This window comes from Apium graveolens, chromosome 1 (genome assembly GCF_009905375.1).
Source record: "Apium graveolens cultivar Ventura chromosome 1, ASM990537v1, whole genome shotgun sequence".
In the NCBI taxonomy this organism is placed as follows: Eukaryota; Viridiplantae; Streptophyta; class Magnoliopsida; order Apiales; family Apiaceae; genus Apium; species Apium graveolens.
In genome coordinates, this window is record NC_133647.1 from 142,276,342 (window position 1) to 142,295,487 (window position 19,146).

The following is a 19,146-nucleotide window of genomic DNA, read 5'->3' on the forward strand; positions in this document are numbered from 1 at the left end:
AAACAAACTTTATTCAAAACAATAAACTCTATTACAGTATGGAACTGTTCTCTCTCAGTGATGAACAAATATCACGAGAGCTGCTAGGGTTACAATGAATAATCTTCTCGATTATGATAACACTTATAGTGTAAACCCCATGTCTGTGTTTATATACTACACAGTTACAAGATAATCGCTAATTGATATGGAATATAATTCTGCTTCCTAAAATATATCAATCAGATATTTTTTCTTCCAAATATTCTATTCTTCATAGAATTCCATCTTCATACATATCTCTTCTTATGTTTGTCTCGATCTTCTCTTCCTGTGAATCAGCTGTCTTCCTTATCTGAACGTTTTCTTTAAGTCCTGATATTATCCTCTGATAAATATCTTCTGAACCTTAAGTACTGATGACTTAAGTTCTGACTTCAGTATAAGTGCTGATTTCAGTTAAGTACTGATTTGTCCTGTTTAAGTAAAATCTGTAATATAAATATAAATCACATTAGTCATGACATTATCAAATATATCTAACAAGCTTGAATTTGCAGAAACACGACAAATCTGCTCTAATACCATGATAATCTCTACATAATGAACATGATTACACACGAGAGATGAACACTAAATGTATATGATCTTTATTCATTTGATGAATAAGAGAAATGTTTACATTCTGCACTTACTAGCTAAACAAACAAGAGTAGATGACAATAAAACCAAGAAAAGATATAGCTAAAAAACTTCTCTGAATACAAAGTAACAGACTATATATTGTAACTAACTTTCAAGAATCCCAATGTATAACCAACTAGGTGATGTGTCAAGTGACAGCTGGTATGACAACTGAGACAGCTGACGCTTCTGTTGTGGAAACTGATTGTGCAGAATGTGTATTGGAAATTTCATTAATCTCACTGGATTTTCTTCAGGATCCCTGCCAGTTAAATATTTGGGGTTACCTCTCCTTTCTGGTAAACTGACAACGCATAACTGTGAAGTACTCACTGCAGCAAAATTGATCACTGGACCTGTAAATTTATCAGCTAAGCTGGTCATTCTCAACTTATACGCACGATCCTTTATGAAATTTAAAATCATTGGCTTATGTATCTATTCCTGCCCAAGAATATTCTCAAGAAAATTCAAAGCGTTCTTTCTAGATTTTTGTGGAGTGATAACTATAATAGGCCTTGCCAATTCAAAGTTTCTTGGTTTGACTGTTGCTTACCACGAAGGAGGACTTGGATTCAAAGGCCTCTTTACCTGGAACTCTAGTGCATTACTTTTTCAGTTGTGGCATTTAATCACCCAAGCAAATTCTATTTGTGTTTCCTGGCACTGTACCTACTTTGAGCGTAAACCATTTTGGTATATGCCTATTTCTTCTAAATGTCCCTGGGGTCTTAAATAATTTTTTTTAAGTGCGAAGCTTAGCTAGAGAACATGTTCGATACAATCTCGGAAGGAATGGTAATTTTCTTCGTTGGCACAATCCTTGCTTTGGTAAAAACTTTTGGGGAATAATGTGGTTGCTTTAGTAGAATCGTGTTGGATGGCCACCTCTAACACTGTTTTTGACGAAGGACAATGGAGATTCTATCCATCAGATCATGTTCTTGCCATTCAACTGCGTTACATCTGCTCTAATGTGTCACTCTGGTCTCTTGACAAGGTAAGTTGGGTAGACAGTGGTGACAACTTGGTGTCTATCTCTTCCATCTGGTGGCAATCTATTCGTAGACGGTCTACATAATCCGACATGGATCTCTTTGGTCGGGCATTCATTTGCAGTGCCGAAATTTTCTTTTATGCTTTGGTTCATCTTGCAGGGGAGACTTCTTACGAGAGAGAGAATTTAATTAAATTCTCTTTGTGTTAGGTGCAACGCACATCCTGAATCTCATGATCACTTATTTTCTTCTTGCACTTACACCCCTGGATTACTTGGAGATATTAGAGCGAGAGTTTGAGCAAAATTACACTTGCTCAGTGTTTAAGCTTAAAGCTAGTAGAGATGGTACTCTACAATTGTTATTGTTCAAGTTTATAAATTTTATTTTAATAAAAAAAGGAAGTGCCTGATATTACATGGTAAGAAGCTCTAGTACTTTTGTTTACTTTGATTATAGTTGTAATTTGATTTAATATTATTCTATATTCTGGTAATTTGTGATCCTTGATTGTGGTTTTGCATAGCACTTCAATATATATTTGCAATTGTGGTCTTTATGATTTACCTGCGATTTTCCAATTCTTTCCACCCTAGAAATTTTCCTCCAAAAAACTCCAACTCTACACACAAATAAATTCCTCCTTTTATCTTTAGTTTGTAGTTTATTTCAGCTATTTTCCCTTCAGAATAAGGTTAAACCTCTTTTAAAGTACTAATAGTGATTCAAAAAAATATTACGTTAACTGGAGTAAAAAATACATGTATATATTATATTCATATTGGAAAAAAAATATTATTTTACCAAAATTATTATTTTATCGACGTGTAATTATAAAAATATAATGTGTATATCATATCGGTACTGAAGAAAAAAATATATTAATTTAATGAGAATATTATTTTTATCAACAACGTGGTGCGGTTATAACTCAAATATTTTAAAATCAATATTAGTTTAGTGAAAAAAATTATAATTAATAATTTAATATGAAATTCTAAAACACAATTAAATTTAAATAGCAAAAGCTATGGTCCGAAAATAAAAGTAATAATAATTTGCATCCAACTCATTAACAGGACATCTCACGGGCCCACAATTAACACATTCTGGTCCTCTCTGTAAATTGAATCTATTCCCAAACATATATATTGTAATATATAGTATTGTTTTGTTTTCAATATTCTCCTCCACCTAAACCTCTCTTTTTAAACCCCCAAGTATACGGCGATTTTTCTCGCCGGAAAACATGTCCGATCAGAAGCGACAGTTGCCGCCGGCGAGCGGCAAGCTATACAAGCAGCAGTCATGGTCGCCGAACTGGCAAGCGGAAGAAGTGTGGACCAAATTGAAGGCGAATCAGTGCCGGAAAATTCGCCGGAGCAAAAGTGTCACCGACGATGACTTGACGGAATTGAAGGCATGTTTTGAATTAGGTTTTGGATTTGAAAGTGATGACCTTGAAGGTGATCGGAGATTGTCGGATGTTTTTGCGGCGTTGGAGCTTTATCGTGCGGTGAATAAGATGTCGAGATCATCGTCGTTGTCTTCGATTGCGAGTTCGAGTTACGAGTCGATTGGTAGCGGTGAGAGTGTCATTGATCTAGGTATGATTGTATGTTGTGTATCTATAATGTATAATATATGTTTGCGGATGTTGCTGCGGAACCAGGATTTTAAAACATCCTGAATCAACGGAGCTCCATAAAAAAAAATTAATAATTTTACCGGAGCCAAAATCATTACTCCGGTATTAATTGACTAAATTATTTAATCGAATGGAATTTTAGTTGTCAAATTTATCAGATAAAATAGCAGTTTATTTTGTGTCAAAATGCTTAAGCCTAGCCTAATGGTTATAATTTTGTCACCATGTATCAATTTTTGCGGGTTTTTTAATTTAACTTGATGAAATATTTTGTGTATAGATGGTGGTCCGGAGGCGGTGAAGGCGAAACTGAAGCATTGGGCGCAGATGGTTGCTTGTTCAGTCTTACAATCCCCGCGATCAGCCTGAAGTATACTACTACATTGGTTTGAATTTCAAAGAAAGATCTTTAAAGTAGGATCAACTTCTGTAGTTAATTCTTGAATTATGAAATTGATTTTCACAAACTTTGAAATGTTTTGTTTTGATATTTTCTGGACACAACTTAGTTTGAAATTGATGGCACATATTTTCATATATTAATTCACATTTCAGTTTAAATTACATTTGAAAATTTTCAAATGTACATTGAGGTTTGTTTTTTTTGAGAAATAGCAGTTATTTTTTGTGTCATGTTCATATATTTCTGAAATTTTCAGATATAACAGGTTTTGTGCATTGTGTACCACTTTCAAAGATTAGTTTTGAGTGAAGTTCTAGGTTTTTTGTGGAATCAGAAAATTTTGCTTTCATTCTGTTGCCCAAATGTACTGATAGATTATCATTATCATTAGATTGTAATTGATAGGGTGAAAGAATGATAAGGGTTCTTGATGATTTGTATTGTTTATTTTCCGTATCTTTTGTTTATTTATTTTGTCTCATAATTTCGTGATGCGCTGCATGACAAATTTTAAGACCTTATCAAGATGTCTGTGATTCTATGAGGACAAGGGTGTCATGTGAAGACAATTGTGGACCATGGACACAAGTAAAAAACATAAATGTTTTAAGAAAATCAAAGTGGCATGTCTGAGATTTGAGAACATGTTCAAATTACACACCAGGCAACAGTCAGTTTGTCATCGGTGCACAATAATGTATTCAGAAATACTAGTACATGTAAACCGTAGAAGATACTCTCGGGTTTGTGTCATATGTGAACTAGTTTCTGAACACTCAGCTCAATTATGAGAACTACTAAAACATATCGGAATGCAGCGACTTCTTCAGTCTGGTGGTAACTTAGGAATCACGACGTAATGAGAAGAACTGACGAGCACTCCAATAGCGACATTCAAGAAAAGACCTCCGAAGATCAAAATATGTGATTTCGTTCCTTGTTGCTTCAGGTACACAGGGAATGGAAAACGAAAATGCCTTACATTCTTTTACTTCTTTACCGCGAGTACTAGGAACCTGCATTAGTTTTTACAGTTACACAATAATCCCTTGGTACTTTTCAATGTCAACAAATTATGAACATGCCTTTGTCTACATTCGTACCCCTGTTTAACCGGAATAAACATGTAGTTCGGTGGCCATAACAAGGCAGGAAGATTGCGATGTCACATTTTCAAAGCAAGATGAGTGCAAGCATAGTTTAGATTTTGCAATGAATAAAACGTACAAAAAAGAAAGATAAATATAGCTACTCAAAGGAACAGGCCAAATTTAACCAGTAATAGTGGATAATGTGTCTAAATATTTCAGAGAGCTATGTCACCACGTTGAAGTGCTTCACTCTCTATTAGACTAAACTAAATTTGACAAAGTCATCGGGTAAGAGATGGTGTTAAGGTGCCTTATGAATACCATGGTGGACTGTGGACACAAGTTGAAATTCTTTGACATTAGTGTTTTAGGAAAAGTGAAAGCCTATGCAACAAAAATATTACAGCTCTTTTGGCATGTCTGAGAACAAGTTAACAGGGTCACACTAAGTACAGCAGAAAACTGATTTATATATTTTCAGATGTACAATGATCCAACATGATACTTACTAATATACTACTACTTTTTTCAATTGCCACTGACTCGATGCCATGAAATGCAATGCCACAAGTTCTAGCTATTAGCTTCTCTGAAGTCTGAAGAACGACCTTCTCTGAAGTCTGAAGCATCAGATAGTGATTTGCAGTCTATTGGGTTGATGATGTAAAAAAAATGCTTTAACTTTTGTTGACAAGTCAACATAAAAGCCTAATAAGATGCTCCATAATTTTAAAATCATCGGTTATAAAGGATTTCTTTTGCTCCTTTGTTAAAGAAATGTTTTATAAGCAGGCAGTCAGCTTTACCTTAATTATGATACTCCAAGTCATACAAAAAACCTACGAGAAGTAGTTCTGCATATCAGCCATTGCTTCAATCCAGTAATAACATTGCACCAGAAACTGACAGGATGAATTGAACACTCCATGAGCCAAGATTCAAGAAAAATATCTGAAGATCAAAAGACTTGCTTTTGTTACTTACAAGTGATTCTTTCAAGTATATGATGATGGCATCCATTCAGCACCTTCAGATTTAACCTGAATAAACATCTAGTTCTGGGGGCATAACCAAAGCAGGAATATTGTAATATTTTATCTTCATATTGAACCAGGAAGAGCACGGGCAGAATTTAGGTCTGGCAATGTTTGGAATGTACACCCGTGATTTGAAGAATGGGGCCATTCAGTCTCTTGACCAACAAAAGAACAGGAGAGGAAACAAATTTAAGAACTTCCTACCAGTAATCACCACAAGAACATTTTCCTTCAATAAAATGATGGAAACAGTTCGAGTCCCTTAATATGATATGCCTCTGGAATACTATTGATATAAATTTCATAGCAATATGGCAGTCCCCACAAACCCTTAGATTCTTGAATATACGGATAGGTGCTGACTTCGGCAGAAAAAGGAGCCCAAAAGCAACCGCCAACTTTTCACTGTGATAGGCAAGACCATGTTCCTTGCCTTCTTCGTTTACATCATGCAGAGCATAATTCATGTCAGGCACATAGCCAGCTTCCTTGATCAATCTTATTACTTCATCAATCTTGGAATATATATCATCTATATTTGGATGACTTCTGTCTTCAGACGTAAATGTGTGTACTTCACTATTCATTTCTATCCAACTACGCCCAGGTTCTTTAGAAATACCTTTCATCTTCATCTCTCGTCTAATTCTTGCAGAATCTTCCCATCGACCTGCTGCTGAATAGGTATTTGATAACATCACATAAGGCACAGCATTTTGTGGCTCCAACTTAAATAGGGCTTCAGCAGCCCTCTCAGCCAGTTCAACAACTCCATGTACTCTACATGCTGAAAGCAATGCTTTCCATACAGTTGCATCAGGTTCGACATCCATCTCATTCAGTAACTTCTCGGCCTCGAGCATTTTTCCAGAGCGCCCTAAAAGATCAATCATACAAGCATAATGATCTGGACCTGGCTTAATTCCATAATTTCTAGTCATAGATTTAAAGTATTGACGTGCCTGTTCCGCAAGACCCGCATGGCTGCAAGCAAACAGTAGGCCAATAAAAGTAATAAAATCAGGTTGTGTGCCACATTCAGTCATCGAGTCGTATAGTAGCAAAGATTTCTCCGCCCTACCATTTTGAGCATATCCAACGATAAGAGCAGTCCAAGAAATTACATTCCGTATTTGCATTAAATTAAAGATACTACTAGCATCTTCTATATTTCCACATTTTGCATACATAGCTACCAGAGAATTATCAACAGATAAGGATGAACCAAAGCCAGATTTAATATAATTTGCATGGACCTGCTGGCCAAATTCCAGAGTAGTCAGTTCAGCACATGAACTCAAGACGCTCGAGATGACAACCCGATCAGGCTCAATTCCTGCAATTCTCATCCCACAAAACAGCTTGAGAGATTCTTCCGGGCAACCATTGTGAGCATAGCCAGTCACAAGGGAGGTCCATGAAACAACATCCTTGTCTGTCATGCCGTTGAACACCTTGAAAGCTGAGGCTAAGTCATTCTGTTTTGCATACATGTCCATTAGAGCATTGCCTACTAACTTATAAACATCAAATCCAGTTTTGACAATAATACAATGAACGGATTTCGCATATCTTTCACAGTTCATGGAAGCAAAAGAGTTTAAAACTGATGGGAATGTATAGTCGTCAATTTCCATATCTTTTGAATGCATATTTTTAAACAATAATAGTGCTTCCTCTTTCAAACCATGCCTAACACACCCAACTATCATAGAGTTCCACGAAATCACATCATCCGTCTCCCTCAATTCCAACGCTTTCCTTGCACTATCAAAGTCCCCACATTTCGCATACATGTCAACTAAAGCACTCTCAACAAACACATTTGTCTCAAACCCACCACGAACAACGCAACCATGCACTTGTTTCCCAAACCCACAAGCAGATAATGCTGCACAAGCTGTGAACACACTAGGAAACGTATACTGATTACACTCAACACCTTCTGCCCGCATATCACGAAAACACTCAATCGCTCGAAGCTCCTCCCCATTCTGAGAGTAACCAGTAATCATAGCAGTCCAAGAAACATGATTTCTCCCATTACTCATCATTCCAAACAAATACTCAGCTTCCGAAATTCTCCTGCATTTCGAGTACATATCAACGAGCCCCGTGACAACAAAATCATTCTTATCTAACCCAACTTTAGTAGCATACCCATGAACTTGTTCCCCTCTCGACAATAAAGATTTTATCGAACACATTCTAAGAACACTCCCTAATGTAAATTGACTAGGCTTGTAACCTTGAAGCCCCATTTGCCAAAACAACTCAAGAGCCTCAAACTCACTACCATTTCGACATAACCCGGTGATCAAAGAAGACCAGGTAATGGTACTTCTCTTTGGAGTGTCATTAAAAAGTTTTCTAGCTTCAGTTAAGTTCCCTGAATCAGAATAAGCAGCAATCATTGTGTTCCAAGAAAATTCATCTCTGTGGGGCATTTTATCAAACACTTGGCGGGCTTCATTAATTTTACCAGATTTCCATAAAGAATGTAGCTTTTGATTCATGTCATAACTGGAGACTCTGTGAATCCTATGACATAAATCATGCACGCCCATGTCTCAGTGTAGGTTGACACAGGGTTTGTATAATTCAAACGTAGCAGGCATTTTATTCGTTTTAAAACTACCTTCCGACACAAAATACATTTGGTATTAATCCAATAAATTTTATCAGAAAAATAAAAAAATATTTTGAAAATTTTAAAATTTTTACAATACATATTAAGTAGATCAAAATATTTTTAAAAAATAATTTGGAAAATTTTAAATATTTAAGTGACCATGAATGCTCATCCGCCAAGATATCTTCGCGAACCATATTCGCTAAACCGATTTAAAATTTTTTAATGTAACTCGTAAAAAATAAATTTATAACCAATACACATCGTACATCAATTTGGATTTGATTCGTTGATTTGAATATGCTAAATAATTTCATAAACAGAGTTTAATATTATAAAAATCGCCCTAAAAAACAATCATATATACATGTCAAGTACAAAAGGTTAAAATTTCTCAAAATTTGCTTTATGAGGGGCGTTTCTTTTCTCTCTGTTCAAACCTTTGAATTTATGTGAGTCTTTATTCAATGTCTAGGTACCAAGATTTGAGTGTCCATATGTCCAATCTAGAAATTGATAAAGAGGAAATTATTGCGTTTGTTCTTGAAGGTGATACCCATGAAAAGAGTAACAATTATGAACTATTTGCAATTGGAAGTTTTTACGGAGAATTTTTTTAATATTCGAGCAGTGAAATCTGAATTGGTTGCCATGTCCGGTGAATGGCTATATTACAACTGATATGCATCATGAAGGAACAAATATCACAGTACAGGGCCTGATGGAAACTGGACAAAGGAGGTGGGATAATGACATTCTGGTGGATTTGTTTGATGAAAGGGATCGCTTACTAATACAACATATACCATTATCTAATCGGTATACTGGCCAGGATGGATGGTATTGGATGTGGGAGGAGAATGGAAAATTTACGGTGAAAAGTTGCTGCAGACAGATTCAAGGAGAACAAATGTGTTATGACAGAAGATTTTGGAAGTTGTTGTGGGGAATCAAATTGCCAGGTAAAATGTTGAACTTTATATGGCGTGCATGCTCAAACGTATTACCTACAACAACAGCTCTGGCTGTTAAGAAAATTGATGTCATAAAATCGTGTTCTTGGTGCCATCGGTATAATGAAGATGCTGTTCATGTCTTGTTTACATGCTGTTTTGCAAAAGAATTATGGAATCTGGTAGGACTACAAAGAATGGCGCCAGTTGTTGAGGGAAACACTGTGTTACATATTTTAAAACAAGCTTTTCAGGGTAGTACTAAAGAACAATGTGCTCAAATTGGACTGTTGTGTTGGAGCTTGTGGATACGTCGTAATACTTGGGTATGGGACAGAAAAGCTATGTCGTCCTTTGGAGTTAATGCAATGGCGATGAGCTTGTTTCAGGATTGGAGAAAAGCACAAGAGAAGGGAAATGAGTGCCAAAGTCGAGGGCAGATGCAGCAGTGGTGCAAACCACCTCCGGGGTGGATTAAAATCAACATTGACGCTTCTTGTCGGGTTGATTATGATTTCATAGGAGCTGGATGTGTAGTTCGAAATGAGAAGGGTGAGTTTATGCGTACACGAGCTTGCCAGATTGGGGGACGAATGCAAGCAAAAGAGAGCGAAGTTAGAAGCCTCAAGGAAGCACTACTGTGGGTCAGACAATGGAGAACTACAAAGTGTATCTTTGAGATGGATGCTAAGTCAGTGGTTGATGCTATCCATGGGGGTAGTGGCATTTCAATATTTCATACGATTGTGGAAGATTGTGTGGAACTTCCCAAACACTTTGAACAAGTGTTAGTTGTGTTTGCTAGGAGATCTGCGAATAGAGTAGCACACTTGTTAGCTCAAGCTACTTATTCTAGGTCAGGTCCTATGGAGTGGTATGATACTGCTCCGGATTTTATTTGTAATCTGATCGAGGAAGAAAGTTAATATATGCAAGTTCGATTTTTTCAAAAAAAAAATGTGGATACAAATCAACGATTTACGAAGAGGATATATGTTAGAATCCAGAGGTAAGCAACTAGGAGACATTTTTGGAGAATTTTTTAAATATGATCATAAAAATAATACAAGCATATGGAGGGAATGCATGAGGATCAGGATAATCATTGATGTCGAGAAGCCTATTAAGCGAAGAAAGAAAATCATGAAAAAATAATGGTAAGGAGGTGGTAGTCAGTTGTAAGTACAAAAGGTTAGGAAAATTTTGCTTCACTTGTGGATTGGTGTCCGTGTCACACAAGGAACACTATTGTAAGAAATTCCTGAAAAATACTGATGAAGTGGTTAAAAAAGAATGGGGGAATGGTTGAAAGCACCGCCGCACAGAATGGCCGGACCAGTAAAAAGTAAATGGATGTGTGTTGAAGGCGATCTTGACTGGGTGGAGAGTGTTGTCAGGGGTAACAACATCCCGAAATTAGGGGAGAGTAGTTACCCAAAATAAGGAAATAAAGTTGTTCAAATGTGAAATTACGAAAATCAGGATCATGTTGGTCAAGTTGCAGTTATTTCAAATGATAAGGTTGTGTCATTTACTAAATTAACGGGTTTATATACTTTTTCAAATCATGTATATGGGCTACATGAGAAAGAGTTAGATGGGCTCAATTTAACATTTAAGAAACGTATGAGGGGAGGCCCAGGAGTCTAGGAAATCATGGATACTTCAGATGGACTCAAAACAAAAGAAGATATCATTACAAAAGAAATGAAATTAAAAGCTGCTATTTTTGGACTTGATTGTGCAACTTCTTCAAGAAATGTTGTGGCTACGCTTTTTTTGCAAATCCATCCCCAATGAATTACTTATGATGGAATTGTTAGGGGTAGGGTAACTCCCGGACAGTTCAAATTTTAGGGGACCTAGTAAGGTCTCAAAAATTTAATTTTTGTACTTATTTGAGAGGCTTGTGTATAGTGATAAAATAAAAAATATTTGTCTGAAACTTGATTTTAGTAATCATTTTTCTGTGGATTGTAATGGTCATAGTGGAGGTCTTGCAGTATTCTGGAAGAGTTATGTAGAGTTGATCATTTATGACTCTTCTCTAAATTATATTGATGTGATTTTTCCTATGGGAGGGTAACCCTTCTTGGCATATGTCTTGTTACTATGAATTTCCCGAAAGAACAAAAGGAAAGATGTTTGGGAGTTTATTCGACATCTTGACACCAAGTTCACCTTGCCATGGTACATCTAGGTGACTTCAATGACATGGTATATGTGATTCATAAAAAAGGTTAATCATAATCACACAACTTCCCTATTAAACGAGTTTCGTAAGCTATTGAAGATTGTGTGTTGCTAGAACTTGATCTTACAGGTCGTAAATATACTTTAGAAAAGAGTAGAGGAACAAATAGGGTTTGGGAGAAACTGGATCGCGCTTTCGCTACATATGTCTGGTGGCATATATTTCCATTGTGCAAACTCAGTGTGCACCATACTATCTACTCTTATCATGAATCTATCAAGCTTCACACATGCAGTTTGGTTCACTTAAAGAGGCAATTTAGATTCCATTTTGAGAATACTTGGTTAAAGGAGGAATCCTTTCATGAAGAAGTCTCTATGTATTGGAATAGCCTATTTATCTCCTATGAGCTTTCTTTCGAAACATATAGATGTTTCAACGTTCATGCAGAAGTGGTGGAATATTTTTTTCAATAAATTTCGAGAGAAAATAAGAAAGCAAAAGGTGTTATTAGAGTTGTACGTGGAGGGTGGAGATGAAGAGAGCTCTAAGCGATATTTCAAACAAAAGCAAAAGTTGAAAAATCTGTTGATTCATGAGGAATTGTCCTGGAAACATAGAGTATAAACTTTTTGGCTCGTAGATGGGGATTCAAATTCAAAGTTCTTCCACACTTATGCATCAAAAAGGAAAAAAATCAATCATATATTACTAAACTCAAGAATGAAGAAGGAACTCTAGTAACTGATCATGAGGGGATATGCAGATATGTAGAGGAGTACTTTATAAATATATTTGGTGATAAAGAACAAAATCGTGAGTTGATTCTTTAAGACAATGTCACTGTGATTTTGAAGGCCCAAAATAGCAAGCTTATAGAAGACTTTACTTTTTAGGAATTCACGATGCCGATCAAAAAAATGCACCCAAATAAGACTTCTGGTTCCGACAGATTAAATCCATCCTTCTTCAACACTTTGGGAACCTAGCAGGTTTGAAAATCTTTCGAAGCTGCAAGAACTGGTTTGGGGGTGTCATTTCCTGAAGGCCTCAATGATATGAACATTGTCCTGATCCCTAAAAAGGAGAATGCAGACAATATGAAGGACCTTCGACCCATTTCACTATGCAATATTTCATACAAAATCATTGCAAAAGTAATAACTAGTCATATTAAACACATCCTTTCAGGTATTATTACGAAAAATCAATCAGTATTCGTCGTTGGACGCAACATTACTGATAATGTGTTAATTACTTTTGAGATGTTGTATTATATGAGATGAAAGATAAGTGGTATAGAGGGTAAAATGGCATTGAAGCTTGATGTCAGCAAAGCGTATGATCGAGTTGATTGGGATTTTCTTCTGGGGAGGATGAAGCAGATGGGGTTCGCACAGAAAAGGATTGATTGGATTATGGTATGTGTAACAACAGTATACTACTCGGTTTGCTTCAATGGGTCTCATTTATATCTAGTAGCGCCAATGAGAGAGCTGCATCAGGGCGATCCCTTGTCACCATATCTTTTTTTATTCTGTGTCGAGGGTTTATCCCACTTAATCAAAAATACTACTATGAATGGTAGAGTTCATGGTTGTAAGATAGTGGAGGATGCTCCACAAAATTACATATATTTTGTTTGTGGATGATAGCTTTCTATTTTTTAGAGCATCAAAGGAGGAGACAACCCAAGTTAAATTAATCTTATAAAAGTATGAGTTGCATTCTGGTCAATCTATAAATCTACGAAAGTCTGGCATTTTCTTTAGCTCAAACGTCAGGATGGATAAAGAGTGGAAAATAAAAATCTCTTAGGGGTTCATAAAGATTTAAGTGGTGATCATTACTTGGGATTACCCTCCCCTATAGGAATATAACCATTCCTTGGTTGCCATGTCCGGTGAATGGCTATATTACAACTGGTATGCATCATGAAGGAACAAATATCACAGTACAGGGCCTGATGGAAACTGGACAAAGGAGGTGGGATAATGACATTCTGGTGGATTTGTTTGATGAAAGGGATCACTTACTAATACAACAGGTTTAATTATCTAATCGGTATACTGGCCAGGATGGATGGTATTGGATGTGGGAGGAGAATGGAAAATTTAGGGTGAAAAGTTGCTACAGACAGATTCAAGGAGAACAAATGTGTTATGACAGAAGATTTTGAAAGCTATTGTGGGGAATCAAATTGCCAGGTAAAATGCTGAAATTTATATGGCGTGCATGCTTAAACATATTACCTACAACAACAGCTCTGGCTGTTAAGAAAATTGATGTCATAAAATCGTGTTCTTGGTGCCATCGGTATAATGAAGATGCTGTTCATGTCTTGTTTACATGCTGTTTTGCAAAAGAATTATGAAATCTGGTAGGACTACAAAGAATGGTGCCAGTTGTTGAGGGAAGCACTGTGTTACAGATTTTAAAACAAGCTTTTCAGGGTAGTACTAAAGAACAATGTGCTCAAATTGGACTGTTGTGTTGGAGCTTGTGGATACGTCGTAATACCTGGGTATGGGACTGAAAAGCTATGTCATCCTTTGAAGTTAATGCAATGGCGATGAGCTTGTTTCAGGATTGGAGAAAAGCACAGGAGAAGAGAAATGAGTGCCAAAGTCGAGGGCAGATGCAGCAGTGGTGCAAACCACCTCCGGGGTAGATTAAAATCAACATTGACGCTTCTTGTCGGGTTGATTATGATTTCATAGGAGCTGGATGTGTAGTTCGAAATGAGAAGGGTGAGTTTATGCGTGCACGAGCTTGCCAGATTGGGGGACGAATACAAGCAAAAGAGAGCGAAGTTAGAAGCCTCAAGGAAGCAGTACTGTGGCGCCCTCCAAACCCGGGTCAGAAGTTTGGGGTCCATAACACACATTCAATATATAAACCTGTATATAAAATATTATTTGTAATGACCCTGTTTTACATAACCATGGATCACAACAGGTTAAAGTATGAAAACAAGCCACAACTTTAACTTTTATTACAACGCATCAAATCCCAACTAATTTAATTTACAACTGATATGAAATTATTCTTACAACCTTAATACCTCACTACTGCAATAAGCTTCTGCTAGCTCGATCATTCATAATCTGGAATCCTAGCTCGAACATTGAACTGGGAAACCTCACTATCAACCGTATCCTTCTTAACTGTAGAATACATAAAAAGATTCGCAAGAATGAGCTAACTAGCTCAGCAAGTCATATTATCAATATCTGAGGTTAAACAATAATACGCGAGGTGATTTAAAGGAATTAAGTTTCTTGTTAAACAACCAATAGAATTGGATATTCATTTTAAGTTTCTAAAACCAAGGTTAGGCTGCTGATCAGTCACGCACTAACCCCGAGCAAAGCATACAACATTGCTCTGACTACTGGATCCAAGGCACACATTGGCCTAACTTGACCATCGATATGGTCTGACCACGAATCTGGTCCATACAAAGAAAGCTATCCAATTCTAAAGCATTTCAATATGATAAACAAGAGAGTTCAATAAACCGGATCATAATCAATAACAATAAAACATTTGTATAAGAGCATAATAAAAATTCATGGTTACCGAAAGGGTATGCCAAAGTACATAAAAGAAGTGGCCTCCAGCCGGTAGGATAATCAGGTATTAGATGAATAGTGTTTTTACAAAGTTTTAGTGCTTTGATATCACGAGATATGGTTAAGTATAAAAGTTTCTGTATATACAAACAATTTTGTTCCAGTGTTTGGTATATGATGGATATATATTTGTGGAGTAGTATCATATTTGTGTGGTTTAATATTTGGTAAATCCACAAGAAATGGTTTACAAAGAATAAGGCTTACGGCTCAAAGATCAAATGATGTGGCTCAGGTTCAAGGCTGGAGGATTCAAAATATTTCCAATATAAAACAGAGCTATTTTGAATATTAACAATAGGTCACAAGAGAATTTAGAAATATTTGCAATAAATCTCGAGAAAGGTTTAGAAGTACTTGCCTTATCATAATCAATTTCCACTTCACTTGTACTTGTCTAATGACTCCATTCAACAATCACTCGTCTGCTTTTCTTATGCCTCGCTTTTATCCTCTGATTACTTGCTGTATTTTCTACATATCAATTCTATTTTCTGATCACCTGCTTCCCTTTCTTACGCCTTGCTTACTCTGCTAGGCATTATAAATATCTATCAATATTTAAATTATACGATTCTATTCGATATACACTTCCATCTACCCTTCGTTTTACCCGAATCCGATTAACGGATCGGAAGTTATGCAATAGTCAAGTAAATACCGAATATATAGACTGATAGTCAATCAACATGTCACATATAGCACATAATACATCACATAATCAATGATATATTATTTATAAAGAAGTCTCGGGTCATAAATAGGCTTTCTGATATTTAAAATGATTTTTAAAACATTTTTCGGAATTAAAACGGGTCGTTGGATCAATTTCGGGTTAATAAACAGGGTTCGGTTAGCCATCAAAACAATTTTATAATAATTATCGAGCCTTGGAAATAATTTAGAATAATATTCTAAAGCTCGAAACTATTTTTCAGATTTTTTAAATCATTTTTAAATAGTTAAATCTAATTAAATAACTAATTAAAATCAATTAATAATTAATGAAATCAATTAATCAATTAATTTCCGAATTAATTGACCAATTAATCAACTAATTATTAATTAAAATTAATTAACTAATTAATTCAAATTTATTTTTGAATTAAAAATAATTTTCGGAATTAAAATAATCATTATTGGAATTTTTTGGAAATTAAGAACAATTTTTAAAAAATTTAATAAAACAGAAATACTATTTTTACAAGTTTTGTAAACAGAAATCTTATTTTTAAAACTTATAAAAATACAGGGACTAAACTGTAAGGTTGATCAAACTACAGGGGTCAAACTGTAGTTTGACCACCTTCTTCACCATGTCGCCGGCGTCGCCATTGCCGGCGACGTCAAGCTTTCCGGTGAACAGATTTTGAGCCCAGAAACAAAAAAGGACGATGGGGATTTGTAGATTACGATACCAGGATTCGAGATATACAGCTGATGTCAACAAACAAACATGCAATAATCCGGAAATTGTACTTGAAATCCCCGACGTCGCCGCCGATTCAAAAATTCGGCGAAAACTTTGAAACAACAATACAATCACCACAGTCATCGTCGATTAACAAGGGTTACGTGAATCGATTCTCAATTCCAAGGGGAACAAAACCCACTAACTTTCAACGTCTGTTAATCCCTAAATAAGAAACCCCTAAAAATTAATCAAGAACATTCATATGAAGATAAACCCTAATTTTGAATCTCGATAATCAAACCCTAATTTAAATATGTTATTGAACTCCAAATTTGAAGTATAATATATGAAAACGAATGGCACAACATGCTCTACATCATGAAATCATCAAATCACATAAACCATATCAAAATCAAAAATTCATATATAAACCCTAAATTAATTCAAATTTAATTAAATAAATAGGAAATCACCCTTGAAATCTGCAGTGAAACGGATGAAAGATTTGGATTCTAGATTTCAATAGCTTCGTTTTGAGTATATGTACGCCAAAATCGGATATCGATAACGCCTCCGAATTTGTGTTTGATTACGAAGAACAAATTAGAATTAAAGTATTTTCTCTGTAAAAATTCTGTAAATACTGTTTGCAAATGATTTCTGGTACCAAAATAAAATACGGTAGAGGCTATTTATAATTACGGAAAATTAGTATCCCGTTGGATCATTCCGGATATAAAACGGTACGTTTATTTATAAAAGGTGATCCAAACGGTACCGATTTTAGAGATAATTATCCAAATCAGTACAATTTGTACTGCGGTCTTGGTCTCAGCGCCTGGTTACACACATTACGAAGTGATAATTGGGATAGTTTAATAAAAAGCTCCCGTTTATCGAAAATACGGGTTTTATTGATTTACCAAAACGAATATTGTATCGAAAATGTTGCGCCGGGACCCGCGCAGGACAAACCGTACGCCGGATCGAAAGAGTCGAAACATGGAAAATGCTCGGAATATTGTAATTAGGTTAGGAAGGAGTTCTCGGAAGAGTTTCGGGTTCCAAAAATGTAACAACGGATGACGTCGGTTGGTTCCCGTTTTTATAAAATAGATTTTAAATATCCGGAAAAAGATTTTATAAAATCCATATGATTCTTATAAAATCATAAATCAACATAAAAATAATTAGGAAGATATGACAATTATTTATATTTTATTTTGGACATATAAAAATTGAAATACTCAATTAATAATATTTTTAAACATCCAAACACATTTAACACTTAACAAATAATTCACAAAATAGATACTGAACATACATAATAATTATTTATTAGCAAAAATAATTACACGATATATCCCGGATATTACAAGTACTGTGGGTTAGACAATGGAGAACTACAAAGTGTATCTTTGAGATGGATGTTAAGTCAGTGGTTGATGCTATCCATGGGGGTAGTGGCGTTTCAATATTTCATACGATTGTAGAAGATTGTGTGGAACTTCCCAAACACTTTGAACAAGTGTTAGTTGTGTTTGCTAGGAGATCTGCGAATAGAGTAGCACACTTGTTAGGTCAAGCTACTTATTCTATGTCAAGTCCTATGGAGTGGTATGATACTGCTCCGGATTTTATTTGTAATCTGATCGAGGAAGAAAGTTAATATATGCAAGTTCGATTTTTTCAAAAAAAAATGTGGATACAAATCAACGATTTACGAAGAGGATATATGTTAGAATCTGGAGGTAAGCAACTAGGAGACATTTTTGGAGAATTTTTTAAATATGATCATAAAAATAATACAAGCATATGGAGGGAATGCATGAGGATCAGGATAATCATTGATGTCGAGAAGCCTATTAAGCGAAGAAAGAAAATCATGAAAAAATAATGGTAAGGAGGTGGTAGTCAGTTGTAAGTACGAAAGGTTAGGGAAATTTTGCTTCACTTGTGGATTGGTGTCCGTGTCACACAAGGAACACTATTGTAAGAAATTCCTGAAAAATACTGATGAAGTGGTTGAAAAAGAAGGGGGGAATGGTTGAAAGCACCGCCGCACAGAATGGCCAGACCAGTAAAAAGTAAATGGATGTGTGCTGAAGGCGATCTTAACTGGGTGGAGAGTGTTTTCAGGGGTAACAACATCCCGAAATTAGGGGAGAGTAGTTACCCAAAATAAGGAAATAAAGTTGTTCAAATGCGAAATTACGAAAATTAGGATCATGTTGGTCAAGTTGCAGTTATTTCAAATGATAAGGTTGTGTTATTTACTAAATTAATGGGTTTATATACTTTTTCAAATCATGTATATGGGCTGCATGAGAAAGAGTTAGATGGACTCAATTTAACATTTAAGAAACGTATGAGGGGAGGCCCAGGAGTCTAGGAAATCATGGATACTTCAGATGGACTCAAAATAAAAGAAGATATCACTACAAAAGAAATGAAATTAAAAGCTGCTATTTTTAAACT

General features: G+C 35.6%; 3 protein-coding genes across 4 annotated transcripts; 2 read left to right on the forward strand and 1 right to left on the reverse strand.

Annotated features, from left to right (window-relative positions):
- The first annotated feature begins 2,837 nt into the window (after positions 1-2,837).
- LOC141667594 (uncharacterized) lies at positions 2,838-3,870 on the forward strand. Its single transcript, XM_074474144.1, has 2 exons — positions 2,838-3,268; positions 3,590-3,870. The coding sequence occupies exons 1-2, from the start codon at positions 2,911-2,913 to the stop codon at positions 3,676-3,678; spliced, it is 447 nt and encodes a 148-aa protein (XP_074330245.1). The 5' UTR covers positions 2,838-2,910; the 3' UTR covers positions 3,679-3,870.
- Positions 3,871-3,988: 118 nt separating this feature from the next.
- LOC141667577 (pentatricopeptide repeat-containing protein At2g03880, mitochondrial) lies at positions 3,989-8,459 on the reverse strand. Of its 2 annotated transcripts, XM_074474134.1 has the most exons (3): positions 5,788-8,459; positions 5,610-5,705; positions 3,989-4,728 (listed from the first exon to the last, which is right to left on the reverse strand). In XM_074474134.1, exon 1 carries the CDS (start codon positions 8,405-8,407, stop codon positions 6,041-6,043), a length of 2,367 nt encoding a protein of 788 aa, XP_074330235.1. In that variant the 5' UTR covers positions 8,408-8,459; the 3' UTR covers positions 3,989-4,728; positions 5,610-5,705; positions 5,788-6,040. The 2 variants fall into 2 exon arrangements, with proteins under 2 accessions (XP_074330235.1, XP_074330228.1); XM_074474127.1 differs by lacking the exon at positions 3,989-4,728 and having other exon boundaries at positions 4,752-5,705.
- Positions 8,460-9,154: 695 nt separating this feature from the next.
- Positions 9,155-10,351, forward strand: LOC141707629 (uncharacterized). The gene has a single exon (XM_074510900.1). It carries the CDS (start codon positions 9,155-9,157, stop codon positions 10,349-10,351), a length of 1,197 nt encoding a protein of 398 aa, XP_074367001.1.
- The last annotated feature ends 8,795 nt before the right edge of the window (positions 10,352-19,146 follow it).

Excerpts from the sequence above, each read along its gene's own strand:
- LOC141667594 (XM_074474144.1), top strand. The coding sequence starts at position 2,911 with ATGTCCGATCAGAAGCGACAGTTGCCGCCGGCGAGCGGCAAGCTATAC. Across the intron at positions 3,269-3,589 it reads TGAGAGTGTCATTGATCTAG|ATGGTGGTCCGGAGGCGGTG; the intron begins GTATGATTGTAT and ends TTTTGTGTATAG.
- LOC141667577 (XM_074474134.1), bottom strand. The coding sequence starts at position 8,407 with ATGGGCGTGCATGATTTATGTCATAGGATTCACAGAGTCTCCAGTTAT.
- LOC141707629 (XM_074510900.1), top strand. The coding sequence starts at position 9,155 with ATGCATCATGAAGGAACAAATATCACAGTACAGGGCCTGATGGAAACT.